Consider the following 21,246-nt stretch of genomic DNA (forward strand, 5'->3'; position numbering starts at 1 on the left):
TCCAGACTAGGTTTTGGACTACCTCGGATATGGGAAACCAACTACCTGGATGAGGAAAACTAGGTTTTGGACAGAACCAAGGCATTGCATGGTCCTCGGACCCAAGCCTATGGGGAAACCAACTACCTGGATGAGGAAAACTAGGTTTTGGACAGAACCAAGGCATTGCATGGTCCTCGGACCCAAGCCTATGGGGAAACCAACTACCTGGATCAGGAAAACTAGGTTTTGGACAGAACCAAGGCATTGCATGGTCCTCGGACCCAAGCCTATGGGGAAGCTAAGTTTTGGACAGGGGTCTAGCGTGCACCGCGCAGCACTCAGCAGTTATCCCGGTTAGTTCCAAGAGTTTAATTTATTGAGGATTACCAGTGTTATACTTGATAATACTTGTGAGTTTAAATTAATAGGAATCTGTGTTAAGGCGTTTTTCTGCCCGGAATATCATTAAAGGCAAGCTGAGATTTAATATTCATGCACAAAGTAGTCGTTGCAGAGAAGAAAAGTATGTACAAAGAAATAAACACACCTTCTGTTAAGACAAAGGAACAGTACAAGGTGCAATGAAAAGCTGAAACAAGCTTACACTAAAGTTAACTACGTAAGTAAAAGGAAAATGCAAGAGAGTGAAGGTAAAGTCGAGGAGGTAGCTCAGAGGAGGGGTCGGCTACCGCTTCGAGACCTTATTCCTCCTCAATGCTTTCGCACGCCCATAACTCAGGCAGCAAAAGAACCCAACTTGAGCCTGACACCGCTGAAGGAAGGGTGCAGGGAGCCGGAAGTTGAGGAGCCTTCACCAAAAATTTGCCTGCAGCGAGGCAGAGGCGCTGATGGCGGAGAATCTTTCTTCTGACACACCAAAATTCTGGCATGAACAGAACCTGCTTCGGATTTTGGCCAAAAGAGGGAGAAGCACTCTTTCTCCCCCTGTCGAAACGGAACGCTCCCTTGAGTTTATGCCTCCTTTGCCCGTACCTCACTACTTGGAGTCTCAGGAGGACACGGCGCCTTCGTGGCGGAGAGAGCTCCTTTGCCCCAATCCTCGCCTCAAACATGATGTACCAGGAGAGGAAACTGAAGGGTTGGTGCAAAAGTAAAGCAACTTTCTCTCCTATTTATTTAAGGGATAAGGTGGTGGCATTTAATTCGCGCAGCGTCCCAAGGAACGCTACCGACAAAACGTCTCTGGCTCGATTTCCAATGCCGTCTGCAAACCTGAGATTAAAGGAGTCTCGCGAAGGTGCGCCTCGAACACTGGGACGCCAAAAAGTACCGCGTGACTAAAGACCACAGAAATGCTTCTTAATTGGTGGGCTTAGTAAAATCGAGGCCCAGGCCCGTTCTGCATGGGGGTCCTCGGACTACGGCCCACGCCGGGGAATAACCGTTGCCGAGGACAACCTCCTGCTCGGCAACTTGTGTGATACCTGAAAAAAGGGATAAACAGAACCAAGGCCTTGTATGGTCCTCGGGCCCGAGCCAATGGGGGAACCAACTACTTAAAAAAAAAAAAAAAAGAAGAAGGGAAGAAAAAAGTTCAAGTTTCGTAAGGTTGGCTACTTGATAAAAACGTCAGGTCACTTCATCCACGGCTTGAACGCCATAAAAGGTTAAGGCCAAAAAAGGTATAAGGAAGGTGGTGGAACGCCCCAGCATTCAGTCGTATAAGAAGGCTGTTCATTTAGTGAGTGATATGTCTCCAAAGGGTTACTCCTCACACGGCATCAAACCTTCGTTTTTCTCCTCGGCTAGCATGGGGTAAGTATTACTTTCACTGTTCGGCCTTATCGTGCCAAGCACTTCTATTAAATTTATGGCGACATCTTTTTATTATCAAGTATTTTGGTCTTAGTCGTCATTGATTTAGATGCCATATTATTGTGCCGAGCAGCGCTTGCAAATTTATAAAAACTTAGAGACATAGCATGCAAAATGAGATAAACAACAATTTTTATTAATATGAAAAATTATTACAACATACAAAAAGGGGCTCAAACGAGCCTATACAAAATGTGAATTGCCTAAGCAACAATTACAACCGTAGTACAGATAAGTAAACTGTCAAGCGTCTTTTAAACTTGTCTTCAAAGTCTCTTCAACCCCTGCCTCAATACTGCTCATATTACGATAAGAACCTTTTTGTGGAAAAATGACGGAGAAGGAAATAGTAAGGAAGAAATCAATGAAGAAGATGGAGGAGATGAATGAAGAAGATGGAGGACATGAGTAAAGAAGGAGGAGAAGAAGAGAGAAGAGATGAAAAGAAAGAAAAAGGAGCAAAAGAGGGAGAAGTGACAGCACCAGGATGGATCTGGTGCTGGGAAGACTAAGAAAAAGAGACGGAGGATAGCCCCAGTGAAGGAAGAGAGGAAGAAGTAGAGACGCTTAGTCCCTGCCTCGATCCTAACTCCCAACACACTGGAGCCATACTAGGTATGCTCATAGGAGAGCGGTTGGTACTGATGATGGGTGTTCTCGACTCGGTCACGCCGAAAGTTTGACGTGACAAGTCCCTGCTTCGGATTTTGACTGAAAGAAGGGAGAGGTTGATTTTGAGTCTGCGCCATCCCTGTCCCGATCGGGCCATAATGAGCTTTATCGGGACGTGGCGTTTATAGGAGGGGTTTGGCTCCTGCATCACTCGTTGTTATGGTAACGTGTATCACGATTTAGTGTATAAACCCGTGGGTAGAATGAACCCTAGGGGAGGCTAAGTATTTCAAATCTCAGAAGGATGAAGAGGGATTCTTTGCAAAAACAATAACCTCCTCCCTTCCTTCTTATACAGAGGGTGGAGCGGGAGGCATTTAATAGGTTCAGATCTCCAAAGGAATCTGCCAACACAAACATGCCGGTTCCGTTTCTCCACCCCGTCAAAACAAACCGCCGAATTAAAGTAGTCTCGTAAATAGCGGCCATTAAAAGCGCGTTTTGGATACCCAAACGATAAGAACGCATCAAGCGCGAAATCAAAAAACTGTCTCATAGACCGGTGCATTTCTTGGGCAGATGAAGAGCCGCCAGCATTATTAATAGGCCGAATTGACTGGGCCGTAGGAGGAGGTTCGGCATCACCAAAACCCCCCTTTCCAACCAGGAGGTTGGACAGCCGGGTTTTGAGGGGCTATTGTGGGGCCCACATGATTTATGGGTCAGGCCCATCTACCCGGGGAGAACCCAAAGGCCCAAGCCGAGGAGGGCTATGGCCCAAACTCGACAAAATATCCTTTAGATACCGCCGAGGGCAGTTCAGTCCTCGGCAGACCCAAGGTACCCCCAGAAAGAAGGGTAAAAACGGTATAGGACTAAAACTTGGAAGAAAGATCTAAAATATCAAGGGAAAGCTGCCCTTACTACCATTCAATGCTCTGCACCTGACAGAGCCGCATTCTTTGGCTTTTACAACCACCCTCAACGACTTTGAGTGCAGGCTGATGGGACAAATATCAACCTTGGAAATGTTGACCCTATACGTGGACGAAGGACAGTGAACACAAGGGAATATAAAAGGAAAAATCAGTAACCTAAAGAGGGGGCTGGGAAAAATGGCCAGAAACCAGAGCCTCCCAGCCCACCTCCAGGAGAAAGACTCCGTGGGTGAAGATAAACTAGACACGCACGAATACCACCAAAAACCCACCGCTTATCGATCAAGGCCTAGCCTTTCAAACCCACGCTCTACAAATGATATTGTTAGGGCCTTTTTACGTGCGAACCCGACACCGTTACGGTCTGCCACTAATCGTGTCCTTACAATATACACAAATTTATTTATTTTAAATATTTATAGTATATATAAATCAATCAATTAATTATATATTGGATCAGATCTGCTTAGGGATTTGGAACAATTTGTGATATATAAAATTTTAAGGAAACCTTATGGTCCTTAACATTCTTTCTAGCACTAAAGTGCCTTAAGTTTGATATACTTACTTCGACCTCTACCTTTTTTTCTTTTTTTGAGAGAGTTTCAATTTATGACGTCCGCTCCTAATAATAACTTTTTATCATTAGACCAAAATATCAATCAATTTTTTGTATAGACGGGGATTAAACCGTAGATCTCTTATTCAACCATCAAAGACTTTACCGATTGAGTTAACTAGAACTCACTACCACTTTTACTATTATTATTATTATTTGATACAACCACTTTTATTATTCTAAGAGAAGAAACTTGCAGCCAAATGGTCACAAAAAATTAAAGGTCTTGAAATAGATTCGACAATCCCAAGACCAATGACAAAGATCCTTAACCATAATATTTTTGCCGTAGCTTCGTAGCATGCAACAAATTATATCTCCATGGTAGATGAAGCAACAATAGTTTGTTTAGTACTTCTCCAAAATATAATGCCACGAGAAAGAAATAAAATATATTATAAAATAGACTTTCTTGTGTCTAAACGTCCCGCAAAAATCAAAATATGAATAACTAATTATAAGGACTCAATTTGTAACGATCCCAAACGAGTATTGGGTAAGCACGTTTGAGGCCTAAACAATAAAATTTGTAGAGTGTGGGATTGAAAGGCTAGGTCTTGGTCACCGGATGGTGAAGGGTCATGGTGTTCATACAGAGGTGAACCATGTTCGCTCGAGAAGTCTTTCTCCTCGGCATGGCCTGGGAGGCTCTGGTTCTTGGCCTTTTTTCCCAGCCCCCCCTTCTGGTTTGCTTACTTCTCTTTTTATATTAGCCCTTACTCTTCCTCCAATGTCCACGTGTAGGTTCAACTTTCCAAGATTGATAATACTTGTCCCATCAGCCCATACCCAAAGTGGTTAGGGGTGGTTGTAAAAGCTGAAAAACATTGCTCTGTCTGGCGTAGAGTATTTAATTGCAGTAATGACAGCCGTTCCTTTGTCCTTTGTCGCCATATTGTCCAGGGGTCCTTTCTCCATCAACGTGGATGTGTTCAGTTTTTCCCAAAACTGTTCCGATACCGTTCTTGCCCTTTCTTTTAGGAGTACCTTGGGGATGCCGAGGACAGAATCATCCTCGGCTATGTCTCAAGGCTATTTGGACTTTCATTGTATGTCCTCGGTAATTCCTCTCCTTGGCTCGAGCCTTGGGCCCTAATGTAAAGTGAGCCGGGGTCACAAATTCTCTGGCCCCACACTAATCACTTCCAATAAATCAATATATGTGTAAGTCAACTGATAATAATTGGGGTTAAATTTAATTGAAGATTTTTTTTTTTTTTTGAGAAACATTTAATTGAAGAATTTAAATATTATTTAAGGATTTGTATCTAAGTAATACTCATCATAATATTATACTTAGAAGAATAACTTTTTTTTTTTTTTTTTTTAAATGAGTCACTTTCGTGGCTCCGTACTTTGCGGGCACAAATTTTTTTTTTTTTTAAAAAGTCAAATTTGTAGGAAATGGACGTGATGCATTTTTCCCCCATAAATATTATAGAATTTGAATTTATAATATTCTTTCAATAATTATTATTTTTTATTATCATGTCACAACACTTAATTGTTTTTGATGTAGTCAAGATTTGAATCTAAGTGTCTTGTTCAACGATAAGAAACTTTAACAATTATATTTCTGAGATAAGAAGATATTAGGTGAGGAGAAGTTGGATTGAACTATGAACATAGAACACTGCAAAAAATGTCATTACTCCTAGTCATTAGATTTTACCAATTATTTGGTAATAAGCGATGGACGATTATCAATAAAATATTCCTAAAAATTATGGTGGACAACCTTTTAAGTAAACCTCCAAACTCCAAAGATAATGCGTCAATTTTCTTTATAAAAAAATGGTATGTAGTTTTGTAAATATGATTCTTGTGTTGGGGCTCAAGTGATAACAAAAAGACCGTCGTTTGTTGAGAAAATGACATTCGTTTATGGCATGCAATGAATGATATGCCCTTTCCTCCACTATCTACCAGCTCCTCTAAGAAGCGCTCTCTCTCTCTCTCACACAGTTATTAGTTATTACTGCAAAGCCAGTCTTGGTTACTGAACGTAAGAGTTAACTCAAGACATCCCCAATTAACACGCCAGTAGTGGCAGGTCAAGCACCGTTACGTGATTCATGTGCGCTTGAAAAAGAAGAATAATATGCCTAAGTGCAAAGCGTATTATAAGCCAATGTGAGGAAGAGAAAAGGAAGATGAAGAGATAGGTTTGGGAGATTCAGAAATTGCACCAGAGAAGAATGAGAGGAAGTCTAGATGGCTCAAGTTGAGAACCTTGGTTTACACTGTAAGTCCATAAGCCGAGACAGTCGCTCAAATTTTGGTGTCTTATCTCCTTAATTTCATGGTTCATGCATGTTTTGCAACCCTGACCCCTCATCTTGACTGCCCAAATAATTCCCCCCAAAGTCAGTCACTCAATTTGTAAATAAAGCATCAAACACATTAAAGTTCATGAATTGAGTTTAGTATCAGGAACAGAGTCTTCCACTTTGGACAGCAAAAATATTTCGTTTAATACCCTATAAATATCTTCGGATTGAGGGTGTGATCCATCAGCAACCAAAAATTCATAAAACTCACCCTCTTCCTCTATCAAGCTACTGCCAGGAGTTTTCTTAACCCCTCTCTCTCTCATCATACTTCTAACCATCCTTACATCACCCCATCTTCTCTCATGAGCACAAATATTTGCAAGCAATGAATAGATACCACTATCTTCAGGATCCAAGTCTAAAAGCCTAAAGGCAGAAAGCTTACCCACCTCGACATTCCCATGCATTCTACAAGCATTAAGAAGAGCGCCCCATGCAGCTACACTTGCTTCCATGGGCATTTTTGTTATTAATTCATAAGCTTCATCTAGTAGCCCCACTCGACCAAATAAATCAATCACGCAAGCATAGTGTTCAACCGTTGGTTCTATCCCAAAATTTCTATTCATACTTTTGAAATATTCTCGACCTACAGAAACCAAACCACCATGACTGCAAGCCGATAAGACACCCACAAATGTGATTTCATCAGGCTTAAATCCCATATTAATCATCTCATCGAAAAGGACAAGGGCTTTTGTAGCATGTCCATGAGAAGCATATCCAGCAATCATGGAATTCCAAGAAACCAAATCTCTCTCCACCGTTTCATTAAAAATCATAGCAGCTGCATCAATACTCCCACATTTAGCATACACGTCAATAAATGCATTTGCCAGGATCACACTAGGTTGAATCCGCTTTTGATTAATATAGAAATGGTGAATCCATTGACCCAAATCCAAAGAACCCAGTTGACCACAAGCAGAGAGAGCACACAGACCAATGTGTTCTCTATTGGATGCAAACCAACTCCCACCAAGTTACGAAACAACTTCAATGCTTCCTCTGGTTGATTATTCTGAGAATAACCTGCAATCACTGCATTCCAAGAGACCACATTTTTTTCAGGCATGGCATTAAAAAACTTCCTTGCTAAATCCAAGTCACCAAACTTAGCATACCCATTAACCATAATAGTCCATGAAAACACATCTCTAATTTTCATGTCATCAAAAACCTCCCTAGCAGCAACCAAGCAACCACATTTTACATACATATCCAACATAGCGTTTTGCAAATTCAGGCTACAATTAACGTTCCTCTTTTTTATATACTCATGGATACTTTTTCCCATAGTTAAGTCCCCTTTTAGGGAGCACGCTGAAAGTACAGCAATCATGGTAACCTCATTTGGCTCAACATCACTCATTAACATTGAATTAAACAATTTCAATGCCTCCTCCGAACAATTATGCACCACATATCCATCAATCATCGAGGTCCACGTAACAACATCTCTTTCAAAACTTTGATCAAACACTTCACGTGCAAAATTCAAACACCCACATTCAGCATAAAAATGAACCAACCCATTTCCCACTACTAAATCCGAATCAAAACCCATCTTCCAAATCCAACAGTGAACTGATTCCCCCTCTAAAACTGTACAAAACTGCTCGCACGCCTTGAGCGCAAAAAAAAAGCTCCGGCGATCCATTTCGACGCATTCTCGAGCCATTTGACGAAAAAATGAAAACCCAATGGTGGGAATTTTGGCTTTACAGTAGCCCCTGATCATAGTGTTCCACATATAAGTATTGGGTCTTTCAATCTGAGAAAAAAGCATACGGGCATATTGAATGTCACCAGAATCAGCTAAAGCGCAAAATGCTAGGACTCGGCTGACAGGGAAAGTGTGAGTGATGAGGGCAGTGCGGGTCATGTGGGCTTGAATTTGTTTGAGTTGGAGCATGGTGGTGCATGACTCCATGATTAGCAGAGTTGGGTTGGTGATGATTACGTTGGTGGTTGAGTTCCATTTGGCTTTGTTGGTGGAAATTGAAGAGAATGGCTTGAGGCTGAGAGAGTGGAGGTGTGGTTGAGATCTGAGAGTGAGAGCAGAGAGTAGTAGTGAGATCGAGTTTTGAGAAGAAGGAAGAAGGGGTTTCATGTGAAGCTCGAATCTTTGGCTTCAAAATGCATTACAAAGTAGGGTTGTATTTTTTTTTGGAGCTCGTTATATAGATTTTTTTTTAACGATTTTTTTAATATAGTCCTCTATTGATGCGGGAGTAATTCTGGTGCCACAACTCTGTGCACAACTCGGCCACGTGGCGAATTGTGGTTGGTGGAGGGGTAATGGTGGGTCACCCCTCCACCAACCACAACTCGCCAAGTGGCCGAGTTGTGCACAAAGTTGTGTATAGAGTTGTGGCACTAAAATTTTCCTTGATGTGGAGGATGCCGTAGGTAGGGATGGCAATTTTACCCCGCCCTTCTTTGACCCACCCCTCCTCGCTTCGTCCCTTGTGGATTTTCCCCGCCCCACAAAGGTGGCTGGGGATGGAGCGAGATTTTAGACTCGCACCCCGAGGCGAGGCGAGGATGGGTTTATACTTTTTAGACTCACCCCACCTCGCCCCGCCCCATCCCCACCCCCCCGCATTAATAAGGGTTAAATTGTAATTTTTCATACCCTTAAACATTACTATTTAAACAAAAATATCATCAACTTATTTTATTCTACCTAACGTAGCTCTCTACCTCTTTTTTTGTCTCTAGCAAAGTTGGAAATAAGGTACCAATTTTAACATTTTCTTTTGTCTTTATTAGAAACAAATTTATATACTGTTGAATTAATGATTTCATTCATGATTCATATGTCTTTCTCAACTTACTTTTCATCATGAACATAATTTTTTTTAATGTGGTACAGGTCTGGGTCTAAGTCTGAGACTCTAAATATTTGTGTTTGTGTCATTGTGTTTATGTGTGGGCATTTGGCTGTTATAACTTATAAGGTACAGGTTTGAGACTTTGTCCCATTCTCTATGAAATAGTCACAAAATGGGAGGACCTGAGTGTGCTGGTTTTTAAACATACGTAGGGGTGTCATTGTATGTATGTGTGGGCATTTGGCTGTTATAACTTATAAGGTACAGGTTTGAGACTTTGTCCCATTCTCTATGAAATAGTCACAAAATGGGAGGACCTGAGTGTGCTGGTTTTTAGACATACGTAGGGGAAAAAAGACAACCAATACTTCTTATAGTTTTTCTTTGTTTGGACACAATTTATTACTTTATTTTATTTTATTTTTTGGAGGGTTGCTGGCTGCTAGTATCATCGCTTTTTGTAAGTTTTTGAGCTTCAGTCCATTTTTTCAATATAATTCTATCTTTGAAGTCAAAAAAAAATAATGCACACTACTTAGTAATTTATAACATTTACTGGGTTCAAGTATATTTTTATTATTGAAACATGTCATTTTATTTGAAAAAATGGTAATAGTTGTAGGGAAAATTAACAAGAAATAAAGTTTTACGGGGTGGGGCGGGGCTTTGCGGGGCCTTAAGGGTTGGGGATGGGGCAAGAAAAATCCATGCATGGCGGGGGCGATGACCCCATCCTTCGGCCCCGCCCCGCTCCATTGCCATCCCTAACCATAGGTTTAGTTAACTCAACTGGTAAAGTCTCACGTTAAAAAAAAAAAAAAAAAAAGGGCCTGGTAAAGCCTCTTATAGTTAAATAAGTAGTGTTTTGGTCATAAATTGAAATTCTTTAAAAAAAAAAATACAGAGGATGCGAAATTTGCTAATGTACAAGATGTCCTAATTTTGTTTTACTTATGTAGTACAACTATTTCTATTTCATTTTTCTTTATAAAAAAATTAAAAATTTTCTTTCATGTTTGTTTTATTGTACTTATGTATTTTACATTAAATAGATTAGAACAGCACCATTCTAGTATGAGCAAAACTTTCATATTATATTATGTAATGTGTGTATATATATTTATTTATCTATTTTGATAACGTATTATGTCATATGTATACCTTTATAGTTGGGAAACCACTTTTATAAATGACTAAGTCTTTAATGTAAATCTAAATATAAGAAATGTTGCAAGCTCTCATATTATTAAGAATCTAAGATTCAAAATACAATATCAAATTCAGGGTTGGAGAAGGTGAATAGAAAGACACTTGAAAAGATGTAATGCCATACAAAAGTTTCATAAGATTTTCAAAAACGTTGTTTAGTGTTGAAAATAAATTAACAAACTATATAAGGACTGATTTAGTAGAACATGGAAAAAAGTAAAAAAGAAACCAAAATAGCATCAATATTTTGCCAAAATTGATAAAATTTCAATTAAACATGGTGTGTAATAGGTTGCCATAAAATAGACCATGACGCTAATCCAATTTGAGCTTAATTTTTCCAGGTTAAACTAAAGCAATACATATCAAGTGACTTGGCTCCATCTCCTTCAATCAGTTCTCTTACAAAATTGCCTGTTGTTCGAGCAAGGCGTTAGAATTTACTATTTAGAAGGCTGAGTGGGTCAACTTCATTTGACAGAAGTTTGCTATGTCTCAGCATGCCTTTATGGCTTGGTTGACCACCTATGATGGATTTGCTGCTTGGTAGTATCAAGGTTATTCGTTGAAATGGGATAGCATGAAGTCATGTGTTAGTAGATTGGCAATCGTCGATATTGTCTATCATCTATGGATTCAAAGCACTTCAAAAAAAAAAAAAAAATCTATGGATTCAAAGAACTTCTTGGATTTACGACAATTAGGCATTCGAATCCTCTCTAATGAGGTGTGATTCTTCGATTGGTGGGAAATATGAAGTTCAATGACTCTTTGTAAGGAGAAAGTATACCATGTTTCGGTAATACCAACTCAGCATCTGTTTTGGTATTTCTTACCCAATAAATGAGTGACACCTGTTTTAAAAAACCACATCAGACTATTCCAATAAATGATTAATTTATCTTCCCAATAGTATAGAAAATTGTGATTAATTTATTAGAGTAGTCTGATGTGGTTTTTTGAAATAGGTGTCACTTATTTATTGGATAAGAAATACCAAAACAGATGCTAAGTTGGTATTACTGAAACATGGTATACTTTCTCCTTTGTAAGACAAACTTTGGTGTGCCTCATGGAGAGTCTATGTGTCTATCCTTAGTTGAGTTTGCTTTTTGAGTATGCTTGTTAAATTGGTATAGTGTTTTTAATAAAACAAGAGATCTATATTGTTAAACAAATTCAAATTTAGAATGGCTACTCTCAATGCAAATTTATCTTCATTTTTTTTTTTCCATATTTTCAAGTAAGTGTATCAAAATTGACTGAATTGAACCAATTAGACCAAAATGGACCAAAGTGGATCAAATTGGACAAAAATGTTATAATAATGTGGTTCAATAGGAGCATAGGAACATTAAATGTTATATTTCAACTTTTAATTTTCAATAAAATACAATTTAGTCATAAAAAATTAAAAAATAAACAAAAGGCCCCTTGAGGTTAATGATTGTCTATAATTAATTATGGAGCAAGAAGTGATAATTAATGAGTATATCTCTTCATTACATTCCATGAAAGTCTTAAGGAAGAATTAAGATGCAAGAAAAGGCTTTAGGAATACTCATTATTACAAAATATTATTTCATATAGAACCTAATAATCTCCATTATTAGAGTAGTAATATAGGATTTGAACCTATAATATCAGCTCCAAAATTATTGTTTTTTTTAGTATTAGATTTTTGTTGTTTCACAAGTGAGATACAAACCCAAGTCCCTTATATGCCTTCTCCAAAAAAAAAAAAAAAAAAAGTCCCTTATTTGAAAACAGTAAATTTTATTAATTGAAATCCATGAGCAGTAAGTATTATTCAAATAAAAAGAAAAGACATCTGTGGCAAATGACGTTATTAGAGCATACGTGGAAGAATTCCTGATTTAATTTTCTAGACTTGTATTTGGGTAAGTTACACCTGGCAACCCATGCATGCAAGGAGAGTGGTACCAAAATTTTTTTTAATTTTTTAATTTTTTTATTACTATTTAATATCCATTTTTACAAATCATTTATTGTCTTAAAACTATTTATGAAGAATATTAAATAAAATAAAATGAGGGAAAAAATACACAACTACATTTTTTTCCATATATAAACTATTTAATCTCTTGATTTCCTTTATTGCCATTTTGCTCGGATCTAGTTGTGGCATTGCGCATAATCGAGGAGATATGTGAAGCCTTTCAAGAGGGAAAAAAAACCCTAATTTATTTGGGATTTAACCTTGGTATAAATCTAAAAGGGGAAGATAAAAGTTTCGATTCGTAGGTCAAATTTATACTAAGAAATCTATGATGAAGCCCTTCACAAAGCGTCGATCAAGATTTCAAATGATTCTACGAATCAAGAACGGAGAGAAATTGGGCAAAAAACTTCCGATATAATTATCAAGTTAAGTATCAAGATCAACACTTTACCTATTATGAAATTACCATTTTGATAACACTTGTTTGTGGATTTTATAGTTTTTGAATATTTTGAAAAGTAACATATGTTAAACATTTTTTTTTTTCAATATCTAATCTTGATTTGTATGATCCCCTTTTGTTTTGAGGTATACATAATTTTTAATTGGATTTGTTTGTGGCATTATGTATAATCAAGGAGCTATGTAGAGAACTAAAGTTGGTGTAAATCTTTTAAGATAAAGCTTTATATCATTCTTAGGTGTAAATTTTATATTTAGGGCAGTTATGATGAAACCCTTCACAAAGTGTGGAAATTCGAAATTGACAAGTGATTAAAAGTGAACCTAGAAGGTAGAGAAGTTCAACAAAGAACTTCCAATAAAGTTATAAGATGAAGTACCATGATATTATAACTATTTTGGAATTACTATTTTGATAATCACTTATTTGTGAAATTTATAGTTATTTAATAATTTGAGCAATAATGTTTAAAAATCAACTATTTTTTCAATATTTAATCTTGATTTTTTTTTAGAGAATTTAATCTTGATTTGTATAATCCCAAAAAAAACTCAATTGTTTTGGGAGTTTATATATTATACATAAATACACAAATACATGTATATAGTTTTATATAGTATCTTTAATAGGCCTTTAATCTAACACATTAGTATTAAATTATTAATTAACTAAACATAAATTTTTTTATTTAAAAAAAAAAAAAAAAAAAAAAAAAAAAACTGAAACGCAAAATAACTTTGTAGTCCTTAACAAAACTGCATTTTACAATTCAAATCTCATTCTCGAGGTGTGTACATTAGCTCAAAAAAAACACCGGCGAATTTCTTGCTTTTTCATTTTTAATTTTTAATATTTATTTATTTTTTGAGGCGCTTTATATAAATCTCGTACTCGAAGCTCGTCGATAGTCGATACGGTTCTCAGGTCAGCTTTCTGATTTTTTTGAATACAAATACACACACTTTTTCAAAGCCATTTCTACTGTGCGCTTCACACAGTAGCCTCTGAAAAAGTCTTTGCATTTATAGGGTTTTAACGTTCAATTCAACATGGTTGCTACAGAACTAGGGTTTTCTGTTGTGGGTTTTTGATGGTTTTACTGTATATTGAAGTTACAAGTTTAATTTTCAATTATTGTATACTGTTTTAGTTTTTTTCTTGGTTGTTTTTTTTTTTTTTTGGTTATGGAATTTGTCATTACTGCATTAATGAGTTCAGTTGTGTTTTGCTAGTTGGATTTTGCAGTCTGCATCAATTTGATACAAAGTTATATAATGCATTTTAGATTTTCTTTTGGGACTATTATGTATTGGCAAGTGTTTAATAATTGCTTTTTAATTGATATACATGAAGATTTTGATACTTAAGAGTAATGGGTTGTGTGTGTTTTGAGTAAAACTTCTCATTTCCAATGGAAAGATTTGATTTTGGTGAATTTTTATTTGCATTTGCATGTCTAGGTGTGAATGCACTTCCATCTGCATGCAGTAGCTGTAGTGCTACTTGCATTTCCTCACTGTTGTTTGACATGGGATGCAATCTATGATTTGGTGCCCTGTAAATGGATTTGGTGGAGTTTTTGGAGCTTGACTGGCTCTACACGTGGCAGAGTTTGTTGTCTTATGGGGGATTGTTTAATCATTTGTGGATCGATTTGGTGACTGTTAACTTATGATATTGATTTATATCCCAGGAAGCACCAATATGGATACAGAATACATATACAATTCAATACCAACACAGCGATTTGTCAATTCTTGAAAATTTAGTATACAATATGGCATGGATGCTTCAATTAATTGATATAAAAGTAAACATTCCTAAGTAAATATTATGCTAATTTTCAGTTTAATGATAAACAAGAAATGTTAAAAGGTGCAAAATATGTTTGAATGATGAAACCAGTTTAGAAGCTATTAGTTTCATAGAGGGAGTGAAAAATTATAAAAAATTAAGGAAATATCTTGTGAGAGTATACATATTGGATGTGTGTCCAATACATATATAAATGCTAGTTGAAAGAATTCATGCTTCCTAGGCTCTGTCTAATATGCCACTTGCTGCAAGAATACCAGTGTGGAATGCATGCAATATCACCAATTCTAAGTGTTGAAGATTGAGGTTCAATAACCATCATGGACCCTGCTTGCAAATAGAAAAAATATGATGTCTTTTATGCAACTCAAGTTCCACAATGGTTGCTATACATCATTTCATAATTGGAAGGAGTGTGAGATGCTTCTCCTACAGATTCCTTTTTACATTTGAAATTTCCATAAGTGTTACTTGTACTAGGTCCCATTGTCTGCCCTCAACTTTTAGCCCTCGGAGTGACTTCAACATAATCAAGCTTTTTGCCTTCCTAAATTGCAAAATAGTAACTATCCTATGCTTACTAAACTCATGTTGGTGATTGCTTGCTCTACTTCTCTTTCTTATGTGATTGTTTTTCCCCTTGGCTTTAGATTTTCAAGAATGACGCTTGCTATGGAAGAACCATCATGTAGTTCTGCAGTAGTAAGTAATCTGAACTTGGCTGCATATTTTTTCTCTCCCTTTTTTTTTTCTTGGGATTGTCTGTTTGATTTAACTGTTTTACATTTAAAAAAAAAATTAAATCTGTTTCTTCAACTCATATCCCCTCCTGTTCCCATCATAATTTAGTTCAATTTATTTGTAGGAAGCCATTGACTTAATTTCAGCAGTGAAGGGGTTGCATGGGCTTAGCTCCCTGGAACTTCATAAGTTATTGAGGGACTCCGAAAACTTCACTATTCACTACCTTAATAAAAAAGGGTCATCAATTAAGGTCAGATAATGCATCATGGTCGTCGTTTATCATCAATATGCAATCCTGTTCTTACCTTTTTATTAATATGTGAGATCTTAGATTATGATTTGTTTCAGATTGATATGGAGAAGCTTGCAGGATTTCTTCCCTTACACCTTATGGCAGTGCTTATGTCATCTGACAAAGATGAAACCCTGTTCAGATACTTGTTATCCGGCATTCATTGTGTGATTTAGCACCTCGACACGCTAAACTTGAGCAGGTTCCTTCACTTAATTTACGGCTCATATTCTTTTTAATTTTTTAGTTATTATTTATTTGTCGAAAGCCTTACAAAAATAATGAGTAAAATGCTTGACATTGTATTTAAAACCTAAGGATATCATGGGAAGAATCAATAATTCTTATAAGATTTCTAGAAATAAACCAAACATCCACCTCACATTAGAACCTAATCAAACAAACATTGTCAAGCTTACATCCACCTCACATTAGAACCTAATCAAACAAACATTGTCAAGCTTACTTCTATAATCTCGATCATAGTGGCCTTTATATATATAATGCCAAAACTTGATTTTTGTATTCTTAACCGAATGTTTTCCATCTCCTTTTCCTTTCAAGATAGTAGAGTATTGTCGTATAATTGGGGTTTTTACTGTTAATGTCTGTGTAAATGATTGTTCATGACAAGGGACAATGTGAATTCTACTTTTCATTTATGTCTAATTGCTGATTTGTTCTTTCTTCTGTTATTCACTTTGCTTATTCATGGTCTCTTTGGGATGTATGAGACCTCCATCTCTTTCTTTCCATAAGTTCGAGTATTTTGCCATGGCACTAGAACAGGTGAAAGGCTACAAATTCTCTCCAGATTCTTATGCTTGAATTATGGTTTCAGATTTTGCTAGATGATGTCAAGGTGACAGAGCAGCTGCTTGACCTGGTGTTTTATTTGCTAATTGTTCTTGGTGGTTATAAACAGGTTTTCCACAATCCTCATCTTCTGAGGTCTATCACCTGTACTACTTATATATATTGAGACTTACTTTCATGATGCAGGAAACCTGTAATGACTGCATGCCCCTTACGCATTCAGCAATGGTGGCATGCAGTCTATATCTATTAACAGGATGTATATGTTCACAATGGCCAGATCTTGCTCATGTATAGCTTGCACACCCTAAGGTATAACTTACCCCACATGATTTGATTAAGCTGCTATTAATAGAAATAGGGTTCAGTTTAAGTAATCTCTCTTCCAAGCTACTGTTTTCATGTTCATGGAACATTTTTATATTCATTATTCCATCAGTTTAAGCTACATTTTTAATCAGTTCCTGAGTCTAATCTGTGCTCTTGCTAGATTTCTTTTTCCCCTTCTCAGTTATCAAGTTCTGCAAGCTTACACATATATCCTGTTTCATGCATGAAATCAAATCTGACTGCTGAACAAATAGTTAACTATCTCTGCCAGCAATGTGAGGCTTCTTTACAGTTTCTTCAATCATTGTGCCAACAAAAAATGTTTCCAGAGCACCTACTCAGGAATAAGGTTTCCAAGCCAGAACTCTATTTTTCCTTTTGTTTTCAGTGAATGATATGTTAGGGGTCTCTTATATGTTGTATCAGTTGGCTGAAAGGGAAAGAGATGGGACGAGTTCATCATTTTTTCAAACCAGAAGTACCCTTGGGTAGATATCTGTGTAGATATAACCCTCTCTCAATTGCATTGTTTACAAGCAAGGGCAAGTAGGCAGTGAGACAAACAGGGAGATTTGCATTGCCAAAAATCTTGGTTTGGCTGACAAAATCATGGTTTAGATTGTAGCAATTATTAAACAAGTTCAAGGTCATATGATATATGGGTTTCTTATTGAAAATTGACTTAATGGATACTTGTAAAGTTATTGGCCAATTCTATTTTCTTATTTGGTTGATTCTTTAAGATTATATACAGCTGTTGTTATTTTATTAAACTCTCATTTTGGTCCTATTTCAGGAACTATGTGAAAAGGGTGGTGTTCTGTTTTTGGCGCGAGCCATCTTGAAGTTAAATGTCATACCACCTTTTGTAGAATCCTCCAGAGTTGTGGCTGCTGTATCTAGGCTGAAAGCTAAAGTCCTATCAATTGTGAGTCCCGGTGATGAAGATTTACTGTTAATTTCTACTCTGAGGCTTCAGCTACTTTAGATTCTACTGCAGCTTCCCATTGTGTGATTCCTTTCTAAACAAACCTCATTTATTGAAACTAGTCACATTTCCTCTTTTGCAGCTGTTAAGTCTGTGTGAATCAGAAAGCCTCTCTTACCTGGATGACGTTGCTAGTTCACCAGGGAGCCTGGATTTGGCAAAATCTGTAGCTTTAGAGGTAAGTTCCTGTATTATTTTGAGAGCGGGCTATCCTTCTCAATGGACCATTAGAACTTCTTGTCAGCAGCTTGGTGGCTTGCTCTGAAGTGGCTCACCAACGGACCCAACCTTTTTTTTATGTTTTTGGCTGGAGGATCTAACATGATTATCATTTTCACTTCATTGTCTTTACCTGTGGTCCTCTTTTCATAATCATTTCTGGTTATGGAACATTTCGTGAGGTTGGTTTTTTGAGTGTACCAAAAGAGATGGTAATTTAAACAGAGATCAACTTTTCTGTCCTCAACCCTTGGGTTCTCTCATTACTAGTAGACTGCAAACTGCATTTATGCAAGTGACAGCAGTCCACTTTTTTGTCGTCTTGAACATTCTACTGTTCTTCTAGATACTCTTTTTCTGTGCATAAAGCCTGCTTTAACTATGGTTTTGTCAGCAGGTTTTTGGGTTATTGAAGACTGGGCTTGGTAGAGATCCCAAACATCCCAGACAAGGACAGGAGATTCAGAAAGAGCTGCAGATAATTTAGCTGCATCAAGAACATCAGGTATGAAGTAAAATGTACCCTGCCAAATGTGGTATCATCTCATCTCTGATTGAAGAAGTTACCGAAGATGGACGTTTTTTCATTGGACCCAGTCATAAACTTTTTCTCTTAAGTTACCGAAGATTGGACGTTTTTCCATTGGACCCAGTCTTAAACTTTTTCTCTTGTGACATCAGCCTAATTGGACAACTTAGAAAAAAAAAAAAAAAAAAGTCCTTGGATTTTTTTCAGTTGGAATGGTTAAATTGCCTTATCCATCTGTCACTTCAAACAATCTTTTTAGATTCGATTACAAATCATCTTGTATTGTTTCTGCACTGGGAAATATTTCCTTGATAATATCTGTAGATAATATTTTGTTCATATGCGTTTATTCTGTGTTTGACTATTTTATCTTTTCATTGTGCAGGGGCCTTCAGCTAGTGACTAAAAACTTAAACTTGCACGTTTGTATATGTAGGACAGCACTACCTTAGGTACAAGTTTGTAGAAACAGGTTGTGAAGCAGTACCCTTTTTTTCAATTTTCAGTTTAGAGGATGTTTAGTATTTGGGAAGGGGGGAAGATGGGATGGGAATTAGCCTTGCCCAGTGAGGAAATTTGTAACAGTACAAAGATCCCCTTGTTTAATGCCATATCTTAATTTGGGTTGCCTCCATCTACTTCCTTTAATAACTGAGTTATATTTTTGAAGTATCGATAATCAATATAACTGTTCAAAGACAAGCGAATGTTATAAAATCAATCTCTGATTAGAGTTGGCCTGTTGAAAAGCTGAAATTTCCAGGAAAAGAAGATTAAATCATGATCCCATGTCTATGAAGCGTTGGTTCTGGAAACAAGAAAAAGTTTCATGGATCTGGAATATGGAACCTCTCTTTTATGGTGTTCATCAAATCAACAGCACATGCTGCAGGCTTGGATCCTTTTTTTTTTTTTCTCCTCCTCTTGTCGAATGTTCAAGAGATAATTAAAGAAAGATCTCTGAAACAGGTCCTGCCCAAGTACCCATTTTTAAAGAATCACAATTGTCTATTTAAACATGCCTGATGAACAACTTATGCATCATATGCAAGAAGGCCCAATTGTCTATTTTATTTGCATTTTTAAGATCATTAAATTTTTTAAATGTTAGATCTCTTATATCTTGAATAAAATTGAAGGATTTAAAGAAGAAGGGTTTCTTCCCCTATGATAAATGATAGACATTACATGATTGGTTTGCCAAAATATATCAAAATTTACTTATTGTGTTTGAAATTTGGTTCAAGTGTTGTAATTTCTTCCTTGAAAATTTTCCAAGGAGTCACTTTCTGTTAATATACTTTAAACTTCAAAGGAGTATTCAACAAATAGAATATTGACACGACCAAAAAAAAAAAAGAAGATGAGGTGGCCTAGAAGGCTAGAACAAGTTCAACAGTAGATGAACGAAATTTACTAGAGGAAAATCTCATTGGAATTGAAACTAATATTGAGGAATGTTATGTCAACAACATTTTCACTAACAAATCTTAAGTGGCAGGTTGTTACTGGTTGTTATTGTTGGGGCAAAAAAGTAATCTCATTGGTAGGTTTAAATTTGAATCAATAACAATTAATAACCTATGATTTGTTATGAAAATGTTGTGGATTTAACACTTCTCAATATTTATTGGTTGAAGTGTAACCAAATATCAATATAATCCAAACTATAAGCAAAAATAAACACCAAAATGGAATCAATTTGTAATATCTTGACTTGAAGTTAAAATGCAATCTAACATAGATGTTATAAGCTTTAAATTTTATTTTTTTGGGTTCAAATGATTATGTGATAAATACATCTTTTTTGTGATGTCTTATGTCTGTTGTTAATCTCATATTTTCATCTATCACCATTTACTCTCAAAAGAAGAAGAAGAAATCTTATTTCTTTCTTTTGTTTATATATATATATATATATATATATTTTATAAGACATATGAAACCAAAAAAAAAAAAAAAACCTTTATAAAAGGAAGGATAATGTAAATAGGCTAGAGAGACAAATTATAATTTACTACAATTACTTATTTTATTTTTTTTTTTTTTTTGAGAAACAAGCACAAAAAAAGTTAATAAGGTCAATTAAGTTGTTATTCATATCTCCCATAAAAAAAATTTGTTATTTATATCCAAAAAAATTTGTTGTAATTTAGTGCAACCATTTAGCAATTAAAATTCACTCCAAAAAATAGCAATTAAATTAGATATTAACAGTGCGGAGCTGTATGTACATAAGAAAACTATACCTCTTTATCTATATATTAGTGTATAACATATGACATATTAATAAAGTGATAAATTAAAAAATTAAAACAATCACAATTATACATATATGAGTTTAAATTATACCCGAATGTAAGGGTTACATATTTTTTTTTACTTATAGATGAGTTTTATTCTCTTTTTCTCTCTTCTAATTTTTTTTTTTTATGTGTCAAAATGACATTTTTTTTAGCTAATAGTTAAAAAAAAAGGTTCATAGGCTCAATTGGATTTGAAGGATGGGTTTTGTGAATTTTCACTACTTCAATAAATTATAGGTTTGGGTTTATCTAGACTAAATACCAGTTTTTTTTTTACTACTCTCTGTATTCTTAAAATTTTTAACTAAATTGGCATTTTTTTTCCCCAGTATATATATATATTTTTTCCTTTAAAGATTTAAAAATTAAATAAAATTTAATTTTTTAATAAAATTTTAATATTTGATTAAGTAAA

At 36.0% G+C, this 21,246-nt stretch overlaps 1 protein-coding gene and 1 pseudogene across 3 annotated transcripts; one reads left to right on the top strand and one right to left on the bottom strand.

The window, feature by feature from the left end:
- Positions 1-6,363: 6,363 nt before the first annotated feature.
- On the bottom strand, positions 6,364-8,433 carry LOC115989129 (annotated as a pseudogene).
- Positions 8,434-13,622: 5,189 nt separating this feature from the next.
- Positions 13,623-19,292, top strand: LOC115989136 (nodulin homeobox-like). 3 transcript variants are annotated; one of them, XR_004091817.1, is made up of 11 exons: positions 13,623-13,716; positions 15,258-15,309; positions 15,473-15,601; positions 15,700-15,845; positions 16,485-16,568; positions 16,646-16,771; positions 17,044-17,277; positions 17,586-17,717; positions 17,860-17,955; positions 18,394-18,501; positions 18,911-19,292. XR_004091817.1 is itself a non-coding variant. In XM_031112800.1 (5 exons), exons 1-4 carry the CDS (start codon positions 17,013-17,015, stop codon positions 18,481-18,483), a joined length of 444 nt encoding a protein of 147 aa, XP_030968660.1. In that variant the 5' UTR covers positions 16,868-17,012; the 3' UTR covers positions 18,484-18,501; positions 18,911-19,292. The 3 variants fall into 3 exon arrangements, 1 of the variants encoding a protein (XP_030968660.1); XR_004091816.1 differs by lacking the exon at positions 13,623-13,716 and adding an exon at positions 15,021-15,169; XM_031112800.1 differs by lacking the exons at positions 13,623-13,716; positions 15,258-15,309; positions 15,473-15,601; ... (1 more) ...; positions 16,485-16,568; positions 16,646-16,771 and having other exon boundaries at positions 16,868-17,138.
- The last annotated feature ends 1,954 nt before the right edge of the window (positions 19,293-21,246 follow it).

The sequence above is a fragment of the Quercus lobata genome, chromosome 5, assembly GCF_001633185.2.
Source record: "Quercus lobata isolate SW786 chromosome 5, ValleyOak3.0 Primary Assembly, whole genome shotgun sequence".
Classification (NCBI taxonomy): Eukaryota; Viridiplantae; Streptophyta; class Magnoliopsida; order Fagales; family Fagaceae; genus Quercus; species Quercus lobata.

Bases quoted from the DNA above. Each gene is read 5' to 3' on its own strand.
- LOC115989136 (XM_031112800.1), top strand. From the start codon at position 17,013: ATGAAATCAAATCTGACTGCTGAACAAATAGTTAACTATCTCTGCCAG. The intron at 17,718-17,859 runs GTGAGTCCCGGT...CCTCTTTTGCAG, and splicing joins AAGCTAAAGTCCTATCAATT to CTGTTAAGTCTGTGTGAATC. The intron at 17,956-18,393 runs GTAAGTTCCTGT...TTTTGTCAGCAG, and splicing joins CAAAATCTGTAGCTTTAGAG to GTTTTTGGGTTATTGAAGAC.